Source organism: Eriocheir sinensis, unplaced genomic scaffold, assembly GCF_024679095.1.
Source record: "Eriocheir sinensis breed Jianghai 21 unplaced genomic scaffold, ASM2467909v1 Scaffold6, whole genome shotgun sequence".
Lineage (NCBI taxonomy): Eukaryota > Metazoa > Arthropoda > Malacostraca > Decapoda > Varunidae > Eriocheir > Eriocheir sinensis.
Genome location: NW_026111942.1, coordinates 453,567 through 475,434, shown reverse-complemented (window position 1 = coordinate 475,434; position 21,868 = coordinate 453,567). Strand labels below are relative to the sequence as shown.

At 46.1% G+C, this 21,868-nt stretch overlaps 1 protein-coding gene, 1 non-coding gene and 1 pseudogene across 5 annotated transcripts in view; 2 read left to right on the top strand and 1 right to left on the bottom strand.

Annotated features, from left to right (window-relative positions):
* Window positions 1-542: 542 nt before the first annotated feature.
* LOC126993324 (neogenin-like) overlaps window positions 543-21,868 on the bottom strand; it is a 40,999-nt gene continuing 19,673 nt past the window's right edge. The window contains exons 1-8 of one of the 4 annotated variants that reach the window (XM_050852270.1): window positions 14,089-14,588; window positions 13,687-13,810; window positions 10,569-10,682; window positions 8,308-8,450; window positions 5,990-6,138; window positions 3,894-4,194; window positions 3,503-3,723; window positions 543-3,006 (exon numbers count right to left, since the gene is read on the bottom strand). In XM_050852270.1, coding sequence (XP_050708227.1) covers window positions 3,662-3,723; window positions 3,894-4,194; window positions 5,990-6,138; window positions 8,308-8,450; window positions 10,569-10,682; window positions 13,687-13,766 — 849 coding nt within the window. In that variant the 5' untranslated portion in view covers window positions 13,767-13,810; window positions 14,089-14,588 and the 3' untranslated portion in view covers window positions 543-3,006; window positions 3,503-3,661. Of the gene's footprint in view, window positions 3,007-3,502; window positions 3,724-3,893; window positions 4,195-5,989; window positions 6,139-8,307; window positions 8,556-10,568; window positions 10,683-13,686; window positions 13,811-14,088; window positions 14,589-21,868 lie in introns of those variants that run through there. The other 3 variants (XM_050852273.1, XM_050852271.1, XM_050852272.1) reach the window with 3 other exon arrangements.
* Window positions 12,369-12,441, top strand: Trnav-cac (transfer RNA valine (anticodon CAC)). Its single transcript has one exon. It is a non-coding gene; the product is annotated as a tRNA-Val (tRNA).
* On the top strand, window positions 14,155-15,236 carry LOC126993325 (signal transducer and activator of transcription 5A-like; annotated as a pseudogene).

Sequence of the window (21,868 nt, the reverse complement as noted above, 5' to 3'; positions counted from 1 at the left end):
AATTTATTTTATAGTGTTTTTGAATGGTTCATTGCGTTTTTTTTTCTCACATTATTTTTGCAAACTCTGACTGCTTGCTGTAAATTTCATTATTTCAATAATAATCAAGCTATTTTCAAGTTTTTATTTCACATGTACACTTGTTTACTGCTAGAGTGATGTCAACTAAGTTTTTTTTTCACATGTTCGTATTGTATACATTTTTCACTTCGACTGACCTATACATTTATACATTGTTGAAATATATGTAAGTTATTATGCTTTATGTGGCCTAAACCTGTCCCTTGTTATGTACTTTCTTTACGAGTCTTCAGGTCCTAAGAAAGCCTCGGCTTAATGGCCCTGGCTTAAAATAAAAACTACATTTGTAATTTACCAATATGTATATAACTATTCAGCCAAAAATAAATATATCAATATATATATCAATATATATATATATATATATATATATATATATATATATATATATATATATATATATATATATATATATATATATATATATATATATATATCACACACACACACACACACACACACACACACACACCAGGTTTAACGTTACCAATAATTTAGGCTTCTTAGAATAATTAGCGTATTTGTATAATGAATCGAGGCCGAGTGTCCATTTATGAGGGAGTAAGTCTGTCATCACGTGTGTTGATGGTTTGAAGTTTCTGGTTTGTGTTTAGTGAATGTGTTGGTGTGTGGTATGTTGGTATGTTGTGGCGTTTGTTGATATATGTGGTGATGGCGTTGGTGATACTGCGGTGAACTAACGTGAGATAGAATGTAGATTGAGGGGTAGAAACACATATGGCAACTGATAGACTCTCACAGAAGTAGTTGGTGAGGCAGAAGGAAAAGGAGTAAACGAGTGTCAGTCTTATTGTTGTTACCATTAGAAAATCCGCCTTCAACCTTATGGTACCTTCACTAAAAACTCTTCAGGTTACCTTGGCGGATATCCCCAGCCAAGGAAATACCATTAACCAGCACCATCTTTTCCCAAAAAATCCCCCAATCACATGTAGCCTGAGTTGAAGGGATGGAGGGAGTGGCTTTCTTTTCGCTTGGCTAATGATATACGCGTAATGGGGAAGGGCAGGAGCTTCTATGCGCTGGTAACTGGGGGCGGATAAGATGTGGAGCGATGCAATGCGGACGTAACGATGTTGTTGGGCTCCTCATTGTTAGTCTCGTGGTCTTACCTGGCGGCAGTGCTGGAATTGTATGCGTATAGTTGTGTGCTGCTCATTATTCGCTTGCTGCCTTGCTTCCTTTGATGATGCGTGTTGTGTCAGGAAGCCAAACCCATGTCCCTGCCTCCCCGTCCTCCTTACACGTGACAATCTTGCCAATAATAATGGTAGTAAAAGTTGTGTGTAGCTCAATATTCTCTTGCTATCATGCTTCCCTTGATAATATGTATTGCATCAGGAAGCCAAACGCATGTGTCTGTCCCCTCGTCCTCCTTATGCGGGGAACAGAGTAATAAAGCTTCTGGTAATGGTAATAATGAAGAATAAAGCAAGGAAGAGAAGGTAGAGTGTGGGAGAAGACAGTTATGTCATTTCCTGCGGCAGTAATGATCAGGAGAGCGAGTCGAGTCAGACTGCAGCAGCTGCTAATCTAAACCAGAGTGAATGTATAGGAGGCGAGGCTACACACACACACACACACACACACACACACACACACACACACACACACACACACACACACACACAGTTGCACACACACACACAGCTCAATCGGTAGAGCGCTGCGCTGCAAGGCTTTACGGCCAAACAGGCAGCGGTTTGAGCCCCCATCAGGCCGGATTCTTTCTGTTGACAAGGAGTGGTTACTGTCCTCCCTTGAGCAAGGGGGATGGGGGGTGTGGTGTGTGAGGTCCTGGCAGTACCCAGAGATCGATGATGATGAGCACTTGTTCACGTCGGGAGGGTACCTGCTGGCGGGACCGAGTCCAACTCGTGATCAGGCCGAGGTGAATTACACACACACACACACACACACACAAGACTTTTTAATCAGTATTTATCATGGGAAGAATACTTTCTCTTTGTAATGTTGACGGGTATTGTATTATTGCGTGTGTGTGTGTGTGTGTGTGTGTGTGTGCGTGTGCGTGTGTAGCTTCGCCTCCTATACATTCACCGGTTTTAGGTTATCAGGGTCATTGGATCAAAATGTACATCCGCTGCATCAAAATCCACAGCCTCGCCCAAGTTTATGTTATATATGTACAGTGTGTAATTGTGGTCTCGTGGGCTCTCTTTGTGGCGCTGTGTCGCTTCAGTCTGTACATTACGTTGGTTGAGCTCCGTCAAAGCCTCTCCGACCCTAAGCTGTATACGCTCTCTGCACTAACCTGCTCAAGGAAATGCCGAGAAGCAGGACGCGGGAGAATATTTGGCAGGGCGGGAACACAGGAACAGCAAGAGGAAAAAAGAGAACATGATCAGTAGGGACAGGAAAGAGAGGGTTACAGGAGGAGGAGGAGAACCAGAAGGAAATGGGAAATGAACAGCGAGAACAAAAAGTATCTGTGGCTACAATTCAATGAAGAAAAGGTAAGTCCTGCACCATGGGAGGGGATATCCAGCACACCAATACCACATGGGAAACACTCCACTATCCACCACAGAGGCAGAGAAAGACCAGGGACTGTATGTTATCAGGCTACCAGTGAAGAGATATCCAGCACACCAATACCACATGGGAAACACTCCATTATCCACCACAGAGGCAGAGAAAGACCAGGGACTGTATGTTATCAGGCTACCAGTGAATGTGAAATCTGTGCCAATCGCAGCAGACAGGTTAAACCTTTATGGAGTATGTGGTGCTTTTCTTGAGGGCAAAGAGTCGTCTGTTTCTGTCTGTGGCTTTGGTCTTGGAGGAACCTGACTCGCCGCGCTCCTTGTAGAGGATCTTGCAGCTGGTGATGATCCCATTCTGGTGCTCGGCCAGCGGAGGCTCCCAGCAGATGATGAGGCTCTGAAGGGAAAGGCCATGTGAGGGAAAAAAGTTATACGATAAATTATCAAAATACAATCTTAAAAAGTTTGAGCATTGTGTGAGGCCATGAATGCTTCAACTTAACCCCCTGACTGTGGATTTCCTACCAGAAGACCTCACCAAGCTACAGAAATGGAACACAAACCGGCTGCTACAATTCAGTGGAGAAAAATGTAAAGTCCTGCAGCTTGGGAGGGGATATCCTGCGCACCAATGCCACATTGGATACACTCCACTATCCACCACAGAGCCAGGGAAAGACATGGGAGTAAATGTTTTCAGGCTACCAGTGAAGGCCAAATCCGTGCCAATCGCAGCAGACGGGTCAAATATAATGAATGTGCAAGGGTTAAAAATACTGAAACAATGAATGTGCAACTTGTAGAGATGATGTGAAGGAAACGAACAGAGCAGAAAGCTATTTAAAAACGAGTTTCACAATGTATCTTTGCCTTGGAAGCCTTCCACAACTCACCCTTGAGCTGGCAGCCTCAACGCTCACATTCTGAGGCTCCTTTGAGGGCACGTCTGAGAAGGTTCTGGCAGTGACCTCCGGGTGGCGTCTCCCCCGCCATTACTGTTGACGGCGGTGAGCCACACGCTGTGCTCAGTGAACTGGTCCAGGCCTTGGAGGTCATGTGACGTACCAGTGACCTTTACTTCGTGTTCTTCTGCTGACCCAACCTGAGGAGAAAACTACAAGGGAGACAATGGTTAAGATACACACTGGGACTTGTACAAACACACGGCTATGGTCACCCTCTACTCAAAGGAAGGTCACTAATGACACACAAGGATATGGGGAGACTTTTGTTAGGCAACAGAGACTCCACATTTAGCACACAGTTCTATAAGGCCGTCCACACCTGCGTATAGAACATGGTGTATCCCGTGATGGGCGTTTTGGCCAGTACGGGCGGCGACCAAGTGGCCTCCAGACTGGTGGGTGAGGTGGAGACAACTTTCAGACTCTGAGGCGGAGGGCAGGTCCAGGTCCGGCTTGGTGAACACCCGCACCTCGTGTATGGAGGCGCCCACCAGGCCGCCGGAGGTGTGGGCCGCCACCCGCACCATGTAGTTACTCCCGGGACTTAGGTCGCTGATCTGGGTCTTGTATTCATCTCGTCCCTCGCTGGAGGAGCTGCACTCACGTTCTGGACGCGTTCTCTGCAGTGAAGGGAGGAAAGTGATGTGTGAATTACTTACTTTTGATGAAATGTTGTATATGTACTCGCTAAAATGTTATTATTTCTTTATAATCACTGGAATGGCAGTTGGATAACTCCGTATTTGCTAAATACATCTTAACAGTAGTAGTATTGTGTTGAATTTTTTATGCAATAAATATTCCCAGGTTGTGTCCTTTGGTTCTGACCTGAGTGATCCTTCCTGCTTGTAGAGGACTGAGTATCCCAGGAATAATTATTGTGAACAGCATAAAGACTAGTAGGCACAGTGACTGTCAAGGCCCACACCAAGAGAAGGAAAATGATGTAAACAAGCTGTGTCAACAATGAGCAGACATTCTAAGTATTGAAAACAAGGAGTAGTAGTAGTAGTGGTGTGCCTGAGCTGCCCCACTTACTGTGTCTGTGACCTGCCTTGTGCGTGGGTGGGGGCATGCTGCTCCTTCCTGGAGGTGAGCCCAGACAACTTATTATCAAAATACCACAACAAAATAGTCATTCTCGGGTAAATCACATTTTAGTGAGTCAGTAACTCTCAGCACCGGCTTTGATATCTCCAAACTTCAGGACAATCAAATATGAACACATTACTGGAGACGTGTGCTTTGCCCACAGTGTAATCTATGCATTTTATTCAGTCTTCAAGGAATAATAAACACAACAAAGGGTTATGCTTACAGCCATGCTAAGAAAATCACATGCATCAACATCAATAACTTGGGTAAAGTACACTTTTTAAAACTGCAGCGTCTGTACCAGCGGCTGCAGCTGCCCGCCAGAAACACTGGAATACATTCAGTAACCTTGTAAATGTTTGCGTCTGGGCTTATTAGCAACCTGGAATTATCTGGACTAGTCACTGCCTGTGTCCAATGCAGACAACACTACATCAGTACTCATGAATGCAAACAAAGGGCTACAGTGTGAACAGTGTCTGCCCCGCACGGCACCGCTGCTTACTTGACTCAAGGACACACAGCTGGGCGTCCCCGGCGAGCTGTGCGCCACACTGGTACATCCGGTGTACTCCTGGCGCACCAGGCCAAGGATCTGCAGGTTGTTGCCGCTCACACTCTGCAGGGAGGCTTGGCATTACACACCTAACACAACACAACACAGCTGTGTTTTGTGTAGCTATTGACAGCATTATATTTATCTCCCTGCATAGAGCCTTATATCCCTTATCTACTGAAATCCCTTATGTATCTACTTAGAACCTTGTATCCCTTTTCCTTTACTTATCTCTTTAGAACCTTATGCATGGAACCTTATGGATTCTGATGTATCTCTTTACATACCTTATGCATCCATTTAGAGCAGTGGTTCTTAACCTTTTTACTTCCCCGCCCCTTCCAGGAAGTAGTCCTTCCCTCCACGCCCCCTTGCATCTAGCAATAAAATTTCCTTACAGATGTTAAAGAAACTGGCAAGCCCTAAGTAGACTACAGGAAACTGAAGTAATGGCGATACTTTTGCATTTGTTCATAAACTTCTCAATATTAGCCCACGCTCTTGGTAAGAGAATAGCAAATATAATTAGAGAAATTCCTAGTTTTCCCCTAGGGCTCGCACCCCCCCTGGAAATTACTGTGCTCCCCCTCAGAGGGGTGCACCCCCCAGGTTAAGAACCACTGATTTAGGGCCTTACATTCCTTTCCCCTTATGTATGTATGTATGTATCCACCAATCTATCTATCTTATGAATCTACATATCTCTGTCCTTTTAAACCTGTAACAGCGATAAATTTCCACACCGCCACAGAAGTCCGGCTCACCTGAAGGTATTCCGTCTCCACCAGCAGCTCGCCGTTCTTGAGCCAGTGGAGCGAGGGCTCTGGCTGGCCGTACACGCTGCACTCCAGCTCCACGTTCTCCTTCTCATAGGCGAGAGCGTTGGCCGGCTGCCTCAGAAACCTCGGAGCAACTGTCATACAATTTTCAAGCTTTAGTAACTGAGAGAAACATGATGACTGAAGAACACTAAGATTTTTACTATGCCAAACTTTATACACTCAAACCGCAAAAATATTGCTAGTCTTTGTTATTCCATTTTCAACATTTTTACCACTCTAGTAACTGAGAGGAACTTAATGATTGACAAACACTTAAGATTTTTACAATGGCAAAATTTATCCACACAAATCACAAAAAAATATGCAGTCTTTGTTATAACACTGAAAACACTAGTACTGAGACAAACATCTAACCTAACCTAACTTGACGATAACTGGCAAATGCTAACCTTTCACAATGCCAAACTTTATATACTCAAACCACAAAGATATGAATAGTCTTTCTTATACCATTTTCAATACTAGTAACGGAGACAAACATATGATCATCATTTCCTGGATGCCTGCTCCTAGGAGCTCCCAGCAGGGGATGGCCATGGCAGAAGAGCTTCCATCTTTCTCTATCCAGACACTCCCTCCTTGCCTGCTCAAAGTTTCTCAAAGATTTTGCCCCCCTCTCCCCAACGTACTCTTGCACCCTATCCCTCCATTTCACAGGAGGTCGTCCTCTAGAATTCCCTCCCTCTATCTCACTCACATATACCCTTCTGGTCATCACACTCTCCTCCATTCGCTCCATGTGGCCAAACCACTTTAAAGTCTGTAGCTTCACTTCTTCCACCACTCCACACTTCTTCCCTTCACCCCTGTGACACATTCCAAAACGCCTGTACACACTTTCATTACTCATTCCATCCATTCTACTCACACCACAAGCACTCCTCAAATAACTCATTTCCACTGCCTGCACTCTAGACCTCTGACTTTCATTCCAGGCCCACGTTTCACTTGCACATGTGAGGGTTGGTACTATTATTGTATTTCTCAAATCCCTCTTTACCTCCATGCTCACACTTCTGCCATTCATGATTCGTCCCAAAGACCCTACCACCCTTCTTCCTTGCAATGCCCTTTCTCTTATCTCTCCCTCCGTACCACCATGCTTGCACATAACTGATCCAAGGTACTTAAACTCATTGACCTCCTCCATTTCTTCACCATTCAAAATTATTTTGAATTCTTTTTCACATTAAATTCTCACTCTATATGGGCATACAAAATCTACAACCTCACTTCTATTTCGCTCACAAACCATAACTTCACTTCTGTTGACATTTACTTTCAGCTTTCTCCTGTTACAGACACTATCAAAAACACTGACCAAATTTTGTAGGTCACTTTCATTTTCTGCAATGAGCACCGTGTCATCAGCAAACAGTATCGAATTCAGTACCCACTTCCTTCCCTCATCGAACAGTCTTACTCCATCTTCTCCAACTTTGCCCTTCATTTCTCTAATGACACCATCCATATAAATATTGAATAACCATGGTGACATGACGCACCCTTGTCTTAGGCCCACTTTTATCTCAAAATGTTCACTTGTTTCTCCAGTAATTTTGACACATGCAGATGCATCATCATATAGAGAGACTGTATTAGCTCTAGCTTTTTCCATATTCATGAAGGCAGCGTATAGTTTCTTTCCTTTTACTATTATTTTTTCTACTTCCATCCTGAAGGCAAATATCTGATCCACACATCCCCTTCCCTTCCTGAAGCCTCCTTGTTCTTCACTGATTTTCTCTTCTGTAAGTCTTTGCACCCTCTCTATTATGATTTTTCCATATACCTTTCCGGGTATACTCAGGAGACCTATACCTCTATAGCTCCCACATTCCCCTCTCCTGCCCTTCGCCTTGTAAACTGGGACAATGATGGCTTTCGTCCAGTCTGCTGCCCCCCCCCATGCTACTTCACATATCTTGACCATCCATTTCACGACTTCATCTCCTATGACAAACATATAATTCACAATCACTAAGATTTTTACCATGCCAAACTTTATTCACACAAAGCACAAGAGTTAACCATCATCTTCATTCTTTCATCCCTTTCACTGGTAAACTCTGGAACAGCCATCATGTGTCTGTATTTCCTCCTGCCTATGACCTCTACACCCAATATTAACCTCTCATTTTTTTTTTTATAGGAGCAGTGCTTTATTGTTTTCATTGTTTTTTTGCCTTTGAACGCTTTCATTGCTGTAAAAAAATATATATGTCATAGTTTTGTCTCACCTTGGACCTGTATGTGGGCCACGGCGTCGAGCGAGTCCTCCCTGTTCTCCGCCCGGCACCTGTACGTCCCCTCGTCCTCCTCCTGCAGGCCATGGATGTGCAGGCTGCTGCTGCTGGTGCCGCAGAACAGTGTGTCCAGGTCCCTGTTCTCCGCCCGGCACCTGTACGTCCCCTCGTCCTCCTCCTGCAGGCCATGGATGTGCAGGCTGCTGCTGCTGGTGGTGCCGCAGAACAGTGTGTCCAAGTCCCTGAGGAAAGGCAGAAAGGTACGGTAAGCAAGTGAGTTTTGTATCTAATTGCTGTTTGTCACAATTTTTCTTTTTTTACAGTAGAGGAAGCAGCTCAAGGGAAAAAATAAATACCAACAAAAACAGTCCATTACAATAAGCCTGCTGCAACACTTACCTTATATACAGCAATAACTGCAACACACACACACACACACACACACACACTAAAAAAAAAAGTAATGGGTATATATTTATTTGATTCTGAAATCTCTCCCTCAGTCACTGTTATCCAAGCTCTCAAGACACATCAAAATACCCCTCTCAGTCATCATCATCATTTCATCGACGCCTGCTCCTAAGAGCTCCCAGCAGGGGATGGCGACGGCAGAAGAGCTTCCACCTTTCTCTATCCAGACACTCCCTCCTTGCCTGCTCAAAGTTTCTCAAAGATATTCCCCCCCTCTTCCTAATGTACTCTTGCACCCTATCCCTCCATTTCACAGGAGGTCGTCCTCCAGCATTCCCTCCCTCTATCTCACTCACATACACCCTTCTGGTCATCTTACTCTCCTCCATTCGCTCCATGTGGCCAAACCACTTTAAGGTCTGTCGCTTCACTTCTTCCACCACTCCACACTTCTTCCCTTCACCCCTGTGACACATTCCAAAACGCTCGTACACACTTTCATTACTCATTCCATCCAATCTACTCATACCACAAGCACTCCTCAAATAAGTCATTTCCACTGCCTGCACTCTAGATCCCTGACTTTCATTCCAGGCCCACGTTTCATATGTGAGGGTTGGTACTATTATTGTATCTCTCAAATCCCTCTTTACCTCCATGCTCACACTTCTGCCATTCATGATTCGTCCCAAAGACCCTACCACCCTTCTTCCTTGCAATGCCCTTTCTCTTATCTCTCCCTCCATACCACCATGCTTACACATAACTGATCCAAGGTACTTAAACTCATTGATCTTCACCATTTAATGCGGAAGATTACTTTACAGTTGATCAATCAAAATAGAACAAGAAGAAATCACAATTTGAAGATAAGTGGTAAAAGATTCTCGTCACACGAAGCTAAACACTTCTTCTTCAATTGAGTTGTTAAGGTTGGAACTCTCTACCCTGTGATGTCGTTGATAGTACAACAGTTATGGCCTTCAATAATAGATTAGACAAGTGTTTTGAATCCAACCAGCAACTAAGATATTACTCATTGTCGTAATAACGTTAAGTTATTTCGAATACTGGTGTCCTTGTCCGCTTTTATCACCCGGTTAGTGGTAGCAGTAATGGTAGTTCTTTCCTACATAATTTCCATGCAGTTTTTCCATGCTGCATGGTTCTTTTTCATTTCCTGCCAGGTTTGGCTGGAGGGATGGGGGGGTGGGGAGGAGCCTTCGCCTTTGCTGTCCTTAATCTTCCACCTTTGATTAGATAGTTAGTGTAGCTTGTCACAAACAGCCTCGTAAGGACCAGCAGGTCTGCTGTTGTTTGTTCTTCCTGTGTGTCTTTGTGTTCTTCAAAATTCAAAATTATTTTGCATTCTTTTTCACATTCAATTCCACTCTATATGGGCATACAAAATCTACAACCTCACTTTTCAGAAACCATCACTTTACTTTTGTTGACATTTACTTTCAGCTTTCTCTTGCTCTTGTTACAGACACTGTCAAAAACAGTGACCAAGTTTTGTAGGTCACTTTCATTTTCTGCAATGAGCACCGTGTCAACAGCAAACAGTACTGAATTCAGTACCCACTTCCTTCCCTCAATCAGTCAGCCTCTGAAATGATGAAGGCTGAGCACCAGGCAGGGAAGAGAACATTCCAGCAAACTATAATGTAAAAAATGTAAAGCCAATAAAATATTCCTGTGGATTGATGAACAACTCATGATTGTATAGAGCCTGTGGCAGCCAGCAACATAAAACATTTTCTTGTCATGAAAGTGAGCATAAATACTCACTTTAAGGCAGTTCACACAGCTACAAAGAATAAAATACAAAATGAACAACATACATCACAAGACAAAGCCCCTGCTGAGAGTGTTGGCCACACAGTGTTAGGCCTTGGCACAAGTATGAGAGAGTATTAACATGCACAAGGTGTCTTAACCATCCTCTTCCCCGCCGCCTGTGAGGAGAGAAACCAAGCATGAGTCTTGTCAGCCGGGCAGGGAATTGGTCAATGCTATTTGTCATGCCATACACTGCTTGTGGGAATATTTACAGGTTCATCACATGCAGCAAAACCATTCTTCCTTGTTGTTACTAAGGCAAACAGCTGATGTTGAGTTTTATTGTAATGCCTTGAAAACTAAGGACACCTTCCCTGTACAAGATACTACAGAGATACTTAGAAGCATAACCACTTTTTAATGTATATGAAACTAGTCCAGAATTCTCCATTTCCTGCCTCTTGAGCCACGAGGCTGGGGGAGTAAGGCTCAGCACTGCCCACAGACTGGCTGACCAGCTCCAGGGCTCTCTCCAGGGCCGAGTCCTGGCCAGAGTGGGGACCATGGGCAGCCTCCCCTAACCTGAGTCTCCTCTACACCCACCACTGAATGGGTATCACGTATCAACGTGGGCTGTTCCCTTCCTCCCCAGGGGGGGATCTAAACTCTATGCATAGATATGTCAATTATGATCTTCATGCCTTCTCGGGGAAGGTAGTGACGGACAATCCTGAGTCTATTGTGTGATGAGATCATGGTGAATTACACACACACACACACACACACACACACACACACACACACACACACACACACACACACACACACACACATTTCTAACTAACAGGGAAATGAGGACAATAATCAAGGACAAGGTTTCCAACTGGTGCCCAGTGAGGAGTGGGGTCCCACAAGGTTCAGTGCTGGCGCCAATAATGTTTGCTGTTTATATAAATGATATGGTGGAGGGAGTGACCAGCTATGTGAGTTTGTTTGCAGATGATGCAAAGCTGTTGAGACGAGTCAATGATGTGAAGGACTGTGAGGCATTGCAGAGGGACCTGGACAAAATATGGGAGTGGAGTGGTACATGGCAGATAGAACAACCTTGGGATATGTAAAAAAAAAGAGTTTGGTAGGAGTGGTAGAAGATGTGAATACAATTATAAGATGGGAAGTGAGATAATATGCAGAGGAGTGGAAGAAAAAGATTTGGGAGTGACTGTCTCAGAGAACATGTCACCGGACAAACACATCAACAGGATAACATAAGGACAGCATTTGTGTATTTTGGACGAGGAGATGATGAAGAAAATAATAGTTACAATGATAAGGCCAAGGTTGGAGTATGCAGCAGTGGTCTGGTCTCCTCACGAAAAGAAGAACATAAGGAAGCTGGAAAGAGTGCAGAGAGTGGCAACTAAGGTAGTACCGGAACTTAGGGATCGGACTTACGAGGAGAGACTCAATAGCATGGGGCTCACAACCCTGGAGAGAAGAAGAGAGAGAGAGGAGACCTGATAGCGGTGTACAGGGTGGCGAGCGGGGTGGAGAATCTGAACAGAGAGGACCTGTGTGTGTGGAGCGAGAGAGAAACGAGAGAACATGGAGAGTTGAGGGCAACCACGTGTAGGCGAGATGTGAAAAAGTTTAGCTTCCCAAACAGAAGCATTGAGCTGTGGAATGGACTGGAGGAGGAGGTGGTTTGTGCAAGAAGCATTCATGATTTTAAGAAAAAGTTGGATAAGAGGATATGGAGACGGGACAGCGCGAGGGTAGCTCTTTTCCTGTGTCACAACTAGGTAAATACACACACACACACACACACACACACACACACACAGACACACCCACACCCACACGGCCCGGTAGCTCAGGGGTAGAGCGTCTGGCTCACAACCAGAAGGACCGGGGTTCAATTCCCCGGCCGGGTTAAGATAAGTTGGGTTTATCTTCTTTCACGTGTAGCCCCTGTTCACCTAGCAGTGAGTAGGTACGCGACGTCAGGCAAGGAGTTGTGACCTCGTTGTCGCGGTGTGTTGTGTGTGAGTGGTCTCAGTCCTACCCAAAGATCAGTACTATGAGCTCTGTGTTCCTCCGTAGGGGAACGGCTGGCTGTCTCGAGAGAGACCCGCAGCAGACCAAGAGGTGAATTACACACATACACACACACACACACACACCCACACCCACACCCACACACATGTAAGAAACAATAAAGACTGTAATTCTGCAAGAAGACCTAAACAAGATTTGGAAGTGGACTATGGAATGGGAGATGAAATTCAATGTGAAAAAAATGTCATGTTATGGAAATGGGAAAAAGAGAAGGAAGACCAAAATGGACATATAAAATGGGAGATGGTGAAACATTAAAGAAAGTTCAAGAAGAGAGAGATCTGGGAGTAACAATACAAGATAACAAACAGCCAGAGAGTCATGTTAATCGGATATTCGGTGATACGTACAACATGGTGAGAAATATAGGAATAGCATTCCACTACATGGATATGATGAGAAGGTTAATTACCACCATGACCAGACCAAAGTTGGAATTGCAGAGGCAGTGTGGTCTCCCCATAAGAAGAAACACATAAAGAAACTAGAAAGAATACAAAAATGGTTCCAGAGCTGGAGGGATTGACACATGAGGAAAGACTAAAGGAAATGGGCCTACCAACACTAGAACAAAGAAGAGAAAGGGGAGACCTAATACAAACCTACAAATTATTGAACAAAATGGAAGAAGTAGACAACGAGGAGTTACTACTAAAAGAGGAAATTACCGCCAGGAACACAAGAGGACAGTAAAAAATTGAGGAAAGGAAGATGCTTGAGAGACACAAAGAAATATATCTTCCTGCAAAGAAATATAGAGCTTTGGAACAGACAAAGTGAGGATGTAGTAATGGCGAGGAGTGTGCTAAGGAAAAGTTGGATAAATGTAGATACGGAGACGGGACCACACCAGCGTAAAGCCCAGGCCTGTAAAACTACAACTAGGTAAATACACACACACACACACACACACACACACACACACACACACACATATGATATCCTTCTCTTTGATCTTCCTGTGTTAGTCTTCCCTAAGCTGTCCTTCCCTTCCCTTCACTCTCTCTCTCCCTCGCCTTCCATCCTGAACAAACCCTTGCAGCCCTTCATGCTCCCTCTTACTCTTTGTCTAGGAGTGGCCCATCATCTGTAGTCTTGGCCACCCTGCCCTTGGCCATGGCTGGCACCGTGGGCAGCAGCATCTTGGTGGTCAGCTCACGGCCACAGACCTTGCCCACGACCTGACCTTTGGAAAAAAGAATGGAGGTGATTTCCAGCAAATACCACTGGTAAATAAATGGCCAGGAAGGGGCAAGTTTAATACCTGTGGACACTATGCTGCTTTAACAGCAACATCTCACAAAAAAAAAAAAAATCTCTCTCTCTCTCTCTCTCTCTCTCTCACACAAAACTAGGTAAATACACACACACACACACACACACACACACACACACACACACACACACACACACACACACACACACACACATCCTGCCTCGCCGCCCCAAGAAACATCAGATTACCTCAGGCCGTTGTGTCAAGAACAGGAGTGAGTCCTTTGCTCTCCAGTACTGAACAAAAATCACATCATGAAGCCAAACACCAGATTCTCATCAAGTGTGCGTCTAGTGGTGGGTGGCAAGTGACCACGACCCACCTCAGGTGAGGCTGCCCATCATGAGTGAGGCCCCGGCCAATGCTCTCCTCAACAATGAGCAAAGCTGAAATGTCAGGGGAAATTCTCAACAATACTGGCAGCATGGAGCATCACCAGGGCTCAAGGCAGCTCTCCCTTAGTTTCCGAGACATGAAAATAAAGAGAGCTGAGAAGAAGGGCGCGGACTCAGTTCTGGATGACAAGTTTTCCCTACTCTTCCAGGCACAGTTCAGTGTTGGTGAGGTGGTGTTCCAAGTGTGTCACTGCCTGCAGTGTTCATGGCAGCCAGGAGCCTCATGCTTGGCCCACAGTCTGCTGGGATGATGCATTTGCCAAGCAAGGGCGCACACACTGCCTCAGAAGGTTCCATGGCAACAGGTTTTGGACGTGTTTGATGCCAAATTCCAATCTGCCACAGGAAGAGGGATGTAATGTGTATATTATAAAAAAATGTGAATGTGTGAATGTATGTCGTATCGCCATGGCCCAGTGGCGCCAGGACGTTACACACAAACGCTACGTTGTGCTTAGGAGGTGCTCCTTGCCGTGGGAACGGTGCTGATGCAGCAAGCATGCTATCCGCTGGCCGCTCCTGTACCAAGAGAAGCCGGCAGATCAGAGCGGGCGGCGGACGAGGGCACAGGACTTCTCGGAGTGTGCGTACGACTTACGACTCGTCCACAAAATACTGTAACTATTCTGTGAATACATTTAAAAAGCAATACAACCATTTAATCAACCAGAGAGAGAGAGAGTAAATTAAGTGAACTCAAAGTGAACTTAACGGCTCCGCTCGGCCAACACATAACCCACATCACTTAACTAAAAGGCTATTGTGTTGTCTCACGACTTCTATCAACTGGAGAAAGCAGGCAACGGTACACCGGACCTCACGTGAGATAACAGTTCGCGCCTTAATCAAAAACACAAAAACACAGCTAACAAAAAGGCTAACAAAAGTGGTGGCAGCGGCTTCCGGACCTTCTCCGAAGTGTTCTGTGTGTTATCTCTCTCTCTTTTACCACTTAACACTTAACGGTGGTGTCGTCAAGGGGCAGACAAGTCCCCAGAGCGCCAGTCCCCGCTGTAGCCTCTGTCGACCAGAAGGCCGCTAATGTTAGCGCGTCCTCATCAGTGGTGGCGGCCACCACCGAAAAGCCTAAGCGCCACTGTTCGTACTGTCAGCGCGATGGTCATACGGTTGACTATTGTCTAAAACGTCAGCGGGATCGCAAGGCTACTAGGGAGAAGGGAGGCTCGCCGATGTCAGGCAAATCTGCTTCTCAGAAGACCCCGGCCGCTTCAAAAAGTCGAGCCGCGGGCTACCACACTGGCAAGTTCTGTTTTGTTCACGGTGCTGGTAGACACACCACAGAGGAGTGTTTCTCTGTGCTCCAGTTAAAGAAAGAGCGAGCAGGAAAGTTCGTGAAGGGGTCGGGGGAAGCCGAGCGCCCCCCCAAAACCGACCCAGGGTAGCAACCCGGGGAGGATACCGAGACAGTGCAGGCTGACAAAAGTAGCTTGTATGAATCTGTTGTGGCCGCGTGCAGTCAACCTGAAATAATGGCGCTTAAAGTCAAGCTGGGTCCGCTACAAGCGTCATTTGCGGTCGACACCGGCGCGGCGGTTAATGTGTTGTCTGAAAGGACATACTTAGCTTTGAAACGCGCGTCGCGGGGAGGCCGCTACCAGCTACGACCCTCGGACCTGAGCCTTTGCGGTGTCACCGCCGACAGGCTTAACATCCTTGGGTTGGTGAGTTTGCCAGTGAGTTTGGGACGAAACACCCCTGTCATGCGTTTGGATTTTTACGTGACGTCAAACTTTTCCCTGCCGTCTGACGGTCTTCTTGGGTTGTCGTCACTGAGGTCTAACCGCATGGTAATACATCCAGATAGTAATACAGTGAGGTTTCAAGGGAGATGTTTCAAGGCCATGGATCAACCTGTGCGCCTCGCTTCTCCCTGGGAAAGAAGAGAAATACCCAGCAAGGGTCGGGAAAGTGTTTCTCCTGAGTCGGTCGTGCATACCGTGCCGACTCTTTCCACGGTGCCGGTGCATGGCGCGGGCACCACTTCACTTCATGGTCAACCACCAACACCAGCTGACGTTTGTGGGGGATGGAAAAATGTCAATGCGATAGTCGTGGGGAATCACGAAATCCCTCAGCGAACCGCAATGCACGTCCCTGTGTCAGTCCCTAACGCCACCGTAGGTTGTGACATCTGCCTAGAAGGGCCTAGTCGTGTCAACACGCTAGCGATAGAGTCCACCCTTAACACGGTGCGCGAGGGAGGTAGGACCGTAGCTTTAGTGGTTAATGCCACTGGCGGTCCAGTTAAACTCAGAAATGGAGTCATTTTGGGTCGCGCTTTAGCGTTCGACGGACAGGTGTCCCCAGACCCTTTAGAGTTACAGCGGCCTTGTGTCGGCGCAGTGGGTCAACCCGCCGCCGGCGACACATCTTGTCAGGCCTCATCTGTCGATTCTTTAGTCAAAGTGGTCGATTATCCCGAGCTTAAGGGCCCGCTTCTGAAACTTTTACATCAGTATCGTGATGTCATTGCCCTGCCCGGTTAACCTTTAGGTGCGACTGCTGCGACAGAACACAACATTAGGGTTAAACCCGACACCAAACCGGTGTACATTCATGCATACAGACTCCACCACAGTCAAAGGCAGGTTGTAGATGAACAGGTTAAAGATATGTTGGACCAGGGTGTTATTCAGCATTCCCGGTCTCCGTGGAACTCGCCCTTGTTTCTAGTCCCTAAAAAGGACGGGAGTTTCAGGCCTGTCATCGATTTTAGGAAAGTAAATGAGGTGACTGAGGATGATAGGTACCCTCTGCCTGTTTTAGGTGACTTGTTAATGTCCCTGGGGCAAGGGAATAATATTTTCAGTAGTCTTGACCTTTTAAGTGGGTACTGGCAGGTGCCGATGGCAGCTGAATCCAGAGAGATTACAGCCTTCAGTACCCCTAGCGGTCATTTTGAATGGTTAAGGATGCCATTCGGCCTCAAAACCGCACCCATTACTTTTCAGAGGATGATCAACACATTGTTCTCAGACATGATAGGCAAAGAAGTCTATGCATATTTAGATTATTTAATCATCTGTAGCAAGGATGGTGACAGTCACCTAGCTAAATTAGAAGCTGTTCTTCTTTAACTAAGAGAAACTGGCCTAAAAGACAAACTGACCAAATGTGAATGTTTAAAGGCAAAAATCACCTTTTAAGGCCACACTGTAGATTGGGATGGAATCCACGATGGACGATAAAATATCGGCCATAAAGAATTTTCCGCAACCCAAGACCGTCGAAAACGTTCGGTCTTTCCTTGGGTTGTCCGGCTACTATAGGCCTTTCATACAAGGTTTTGCCAAAATTGCTTCGCCTCTAACACAACTCTTAAAGAAAGAGGTCCCTTTTCATTGGAATGCCCCACAACACAAGAGTTTTACAGACTTGAAGTCAGCGTTAATCAACGCTCCAGCCTTGGCATTCCCGGACTACAACGTCCTTTTACACTTTTTACAGATGCCTCAGCCCTGGGTCTTGGTGCTGTTTTGATGCAACCGGACGCTCGCGGTAAAAATCGCGCTATTGCGTACGCAAGTCGTACTTTAAACCAGGCTGAGTCGAACTATTCAGTGACCCACCAGGAAACCCTAGCGGTTGTTTGGGCTCTTAAACATTTTAGGGATATTATCCTTGGCTATCCTATCACTGTCTTTACGGACCACGCGCCAGTCACCGAGCTTTTAAAGGTAGAAACCTCACCGGTCGCCTCGCACGGTGGTACCTGACTATCCAGGAGTTTGGGCCAACCTTTAAGTATTTACCTGGCCGCGCGAATGTCGTCGCGGATTCACTGTCTAGGAACGTACCTGTTGGCTCAGTGGCAGAAGCGCTTACTGAAATTCAAAATTTCAGTCTTAAGGATTTAGCAGCAGCCCAGCGTCGCCATGACGTTTGGGGTAAGGTAATATACGCTCTGGAGTCGGGTGACGAAACAAGTCTCCCGCCTCTACCTGTGTCTTTTTCACAATTCTTCTTGTCACAGGACGGTGTCCTGTGCCGCTACTGGCCCCGCAAAAAGGAGTCTGTTGCACAGTTTGTGATACCGAGTGTTATGTACCGGCGGTGCTGAACTTAGTTCATGACGCGATCATTGCTGGTCACCCGGGAGGAGCGCACACTAACAGCGGCCCGAGCGGTCTATTTTTGGCCAACTATGCGTGTAGATATTGACGCGTATGTGGCTAAGTGTGTCAAGTGTGCCCAACATAAAGGGACGGTGCCTAGGCCTGCGCCCATCCTAGAATACCCGCCCCCTGCCCGGCCTTGGGATGTAGTTTCTATTGACTTGCTACAGCTTCCCGCCAGCCACCAGGGCTCTAGGTACCTCTTAGTTTGTGTGGATCACTTGTCTCGGTACGTTGTTTTAGCCCCAGTGCAAGATAAATCTGCTAAGTCCATTGCTCATGCCCTGATAACTCATCTCATTTGTCCGTATTCCACACCTAGAGTGTTGTTAAGTGATAATGGAACCGAGTTTCGAAATCAACTTTTAGCAGAAATATGCAAACAGTTTGCCATTACCCAATCTTTTACAGTCAGTTATCACCCAGCCAGCAACGGCCTTGTTGAGCACGCGAATAGGAAGATTTTAGATGTCTTGCGCCCGGTCGTTAGCGGACTTCAGCATACCTGGGAGGACTGGCTAGCATATGTTCCAGCAAGCATAAACAGCAGTGTTTGTGAGTCAACGGGACAATCTCCCCACTACATAATTTTTGGGGTTGAGAAGAGACTCCCGTATGACCTGCTTGGTAGTTCTCATTCACCTGTATATAATGTAGATGATTATTCTAAGGTTCAACTCAAGGTTTTCACAGACATTCATAGAGAAGTCAGAAAGAGACTACAGGTTACATCTGAGGCTATGTGCTTGCAGCAACACAAGCGTGCTGCCCCTGTTTCCTTGAAAGTGGGTGACTTTGTTATGATTCGAGTCCCAGAGAGACATTCGAAGTTGTCCCCTAAATTCGTGGGCCCACGCCAGATAGTTAGGCAACTAGGTGGTCACAAATTTGAGCTTTATGATCTCATTTTTAATTCATACGAAATTGTGCATAGTGATCGCCTCAAAAAGACAGACGCCCAGCCTGAGGTCATCGATTCGACTTTAGTTGAACCAGCGAGAACCGCCTGTTTGCCTCAGCCGGACGATGCCTTGTCTATCTTTCCAACACACGACTATAACCTGCGTCCTCGCCAATAAGGGTTTTCTGCTTGGTTCCAGGAAATGTTGTCCCTCACCTTCTACTTCCTTCTGCGCTCCGTTCTGGCTGCAGACCCTGCGCACCTCAAGCCGGGGGCCCTCTCTGCTCATTTGGGCCGGGTTTCTCTGGTCGAGGATGTCCTGTGGGTCCAGTACCCGTTTACTGCTCTGGTGGAAATACCAGGCACACTGAGGACAATAACGGAACAAGTGACTGGGGTTGTGTTGCAGATGGATATCAATGCTCCTGAAGACGGTCTCCTGCGTCTGATGCATGACCGCATAAAGTACTTGAATGACACTCTAACCCTGGCTTTGGAGAACTACGCAGCTCTTTCGTTTCCTAACCGTACTAAACGGGGCTTGATTGATGGGATTGGGCAACTTTCCCGCATGTTGTTTGGAACCGCAATGGATGAGGATGTTGAGGAAAGGCTTGATAGGTATAACCGTTTGGCTTCAATTGCTGCTACTCAACACAAAACCATTAGGATGAATTCCTTCCACATTTCCAGACTTGAGCATGCAGTACAGGATATTGCTTCTTATTCCCGAACCTTAGGCTCTTCCATTAATGAGTTGTGGACCGGCATGGCTAATATGTACCAAATGGAACTTGTTCTACAAACCTTGCCTGCCTTGGAGAGTGCAGTCAACTCTATCCTCCATACTAATGCTCTGGTAATACAGAATGTAGTGGATGCAGACTGTGGTAGGTTACCTCTTCTCTTTTCCTGTCAGGGATTTGCAAAAGGCTTTGAAAATAGGAGTAGAGAACCACCAACTAACACCTTTGTTTGACATGCATGCCATACACCACTACTATCCCTTGCTTGAGTCATTCCTGACGTCGGAAGCTATAGTAATTCACGTTCCCTTCAGGTCAAAGGATGTGTTTGAGGTTTATCAGCTGGAACCTTTCCCTTTCTCAGTCAATAACTCGGTGATGGTGCTGGACTTACCTGCCACAGTGGTCTTAATTCGTAATGATCTATCGCTTTATGCAACGGGCCAGCCGTCAGACCTAGGGTCCTGCAAAACAGAGTATCACAATCTCTATTTTTGCTCAGCGTCACTCTTTGCATTCCTCCCGTTGACAGGTGGTATCTGCGAGGTGGTGCTGACCCAGTCGGATGCTTCTAAAGCTCTAGAGACTTGCCCCTATCGTCACGTCGCCCCTAAATCGCTTTTCCACAGGAGGTTCTCCGGATTTCACTACTTCTTTTTCACACTACCAGTGTTTGTGACAGTGGTCTGTCCCGAAGGTTCAACTTATAGAGAGGTTGCAGGTCACCTGGCGGTACGGGTGGCTTGTTCCCTACGTTCTGTCAATTTGACAACCTTTCCGGAGACGCTCCATCATGGATTTGCGGCCACAAATGCCATCCCAATCTAACCTATTAACAGTTTAGTGAATCTCACCTTTTCTAGGATGAAGTATGTGACAAATAGCCTTTCCGAGCTAACCTTTTCAAATTTCTCGGAATTGGAGTCAGCTGTCCATGACTCTCTACCGGTTTACCTTGCCCCATATGTACATTACCCATCACTGATCTTGCCGGTGGTTCTTTTTATCATCATTGTCATCCCCCTGTTCTGCCTTGTTAAGCGGGCTCTGACTTTGTACAACCATCTTCAGGCAAGAGTTGCCCCACCGCGCTGAGTTCGTACGCATTGTGACTCGAAGATTCAGTTTGTATTAAATCTTCTTCAAGGATTTTTTTTCTTTTCTTCTTACTATTCCACATAGCTCCGTTACCATGTATCCTAATGACAATTTAGTCAATTTGTTTTTTTTTAGGATGTATTTTGTAAATAACTATTCGAGCTATTGTTTTGTTTTCTCGGAATAGTGCTGGGCTTCCACGTCCACGACTCTAGCCCTGTTTACCTCGCCCTGTATGTACTTTGCCCATTTATTGTTATTTCCATGATTATTTTTATTATCATTGGCATTTCCCGATGTAGTATCGTTAGGCGGGCTCTGACTTGTATATTTTTTTTCAAATGCAACCATAATAGGCCCTCATTTAACTAGTACACATTGTGCGACTGTAACATGGGTAGGTACACTGATTTTAAAGGTCGGGTGAGCCTCGAGGTCCCGACTTTTTAGGTGACCGAGCGATGTAATGTGTATATTATAAAAAAATGTGAATGTGTGAATGTATGTCGTATCGCCATGGCCCAGTGGCGCCAGGACGTTACACACAAACGCTACGTTGTGCTTAGGAGGTGCTCCTTGCCGTGGGAACGGTGCTGATGCAGCAAGCATGCTATCCGCTGGCCGCTCCTGTACCAAGAGAAGCCGGCAGATCAGAGCGGGCGGCGGACGAGGGCACAGGACTTCTCGGAGTG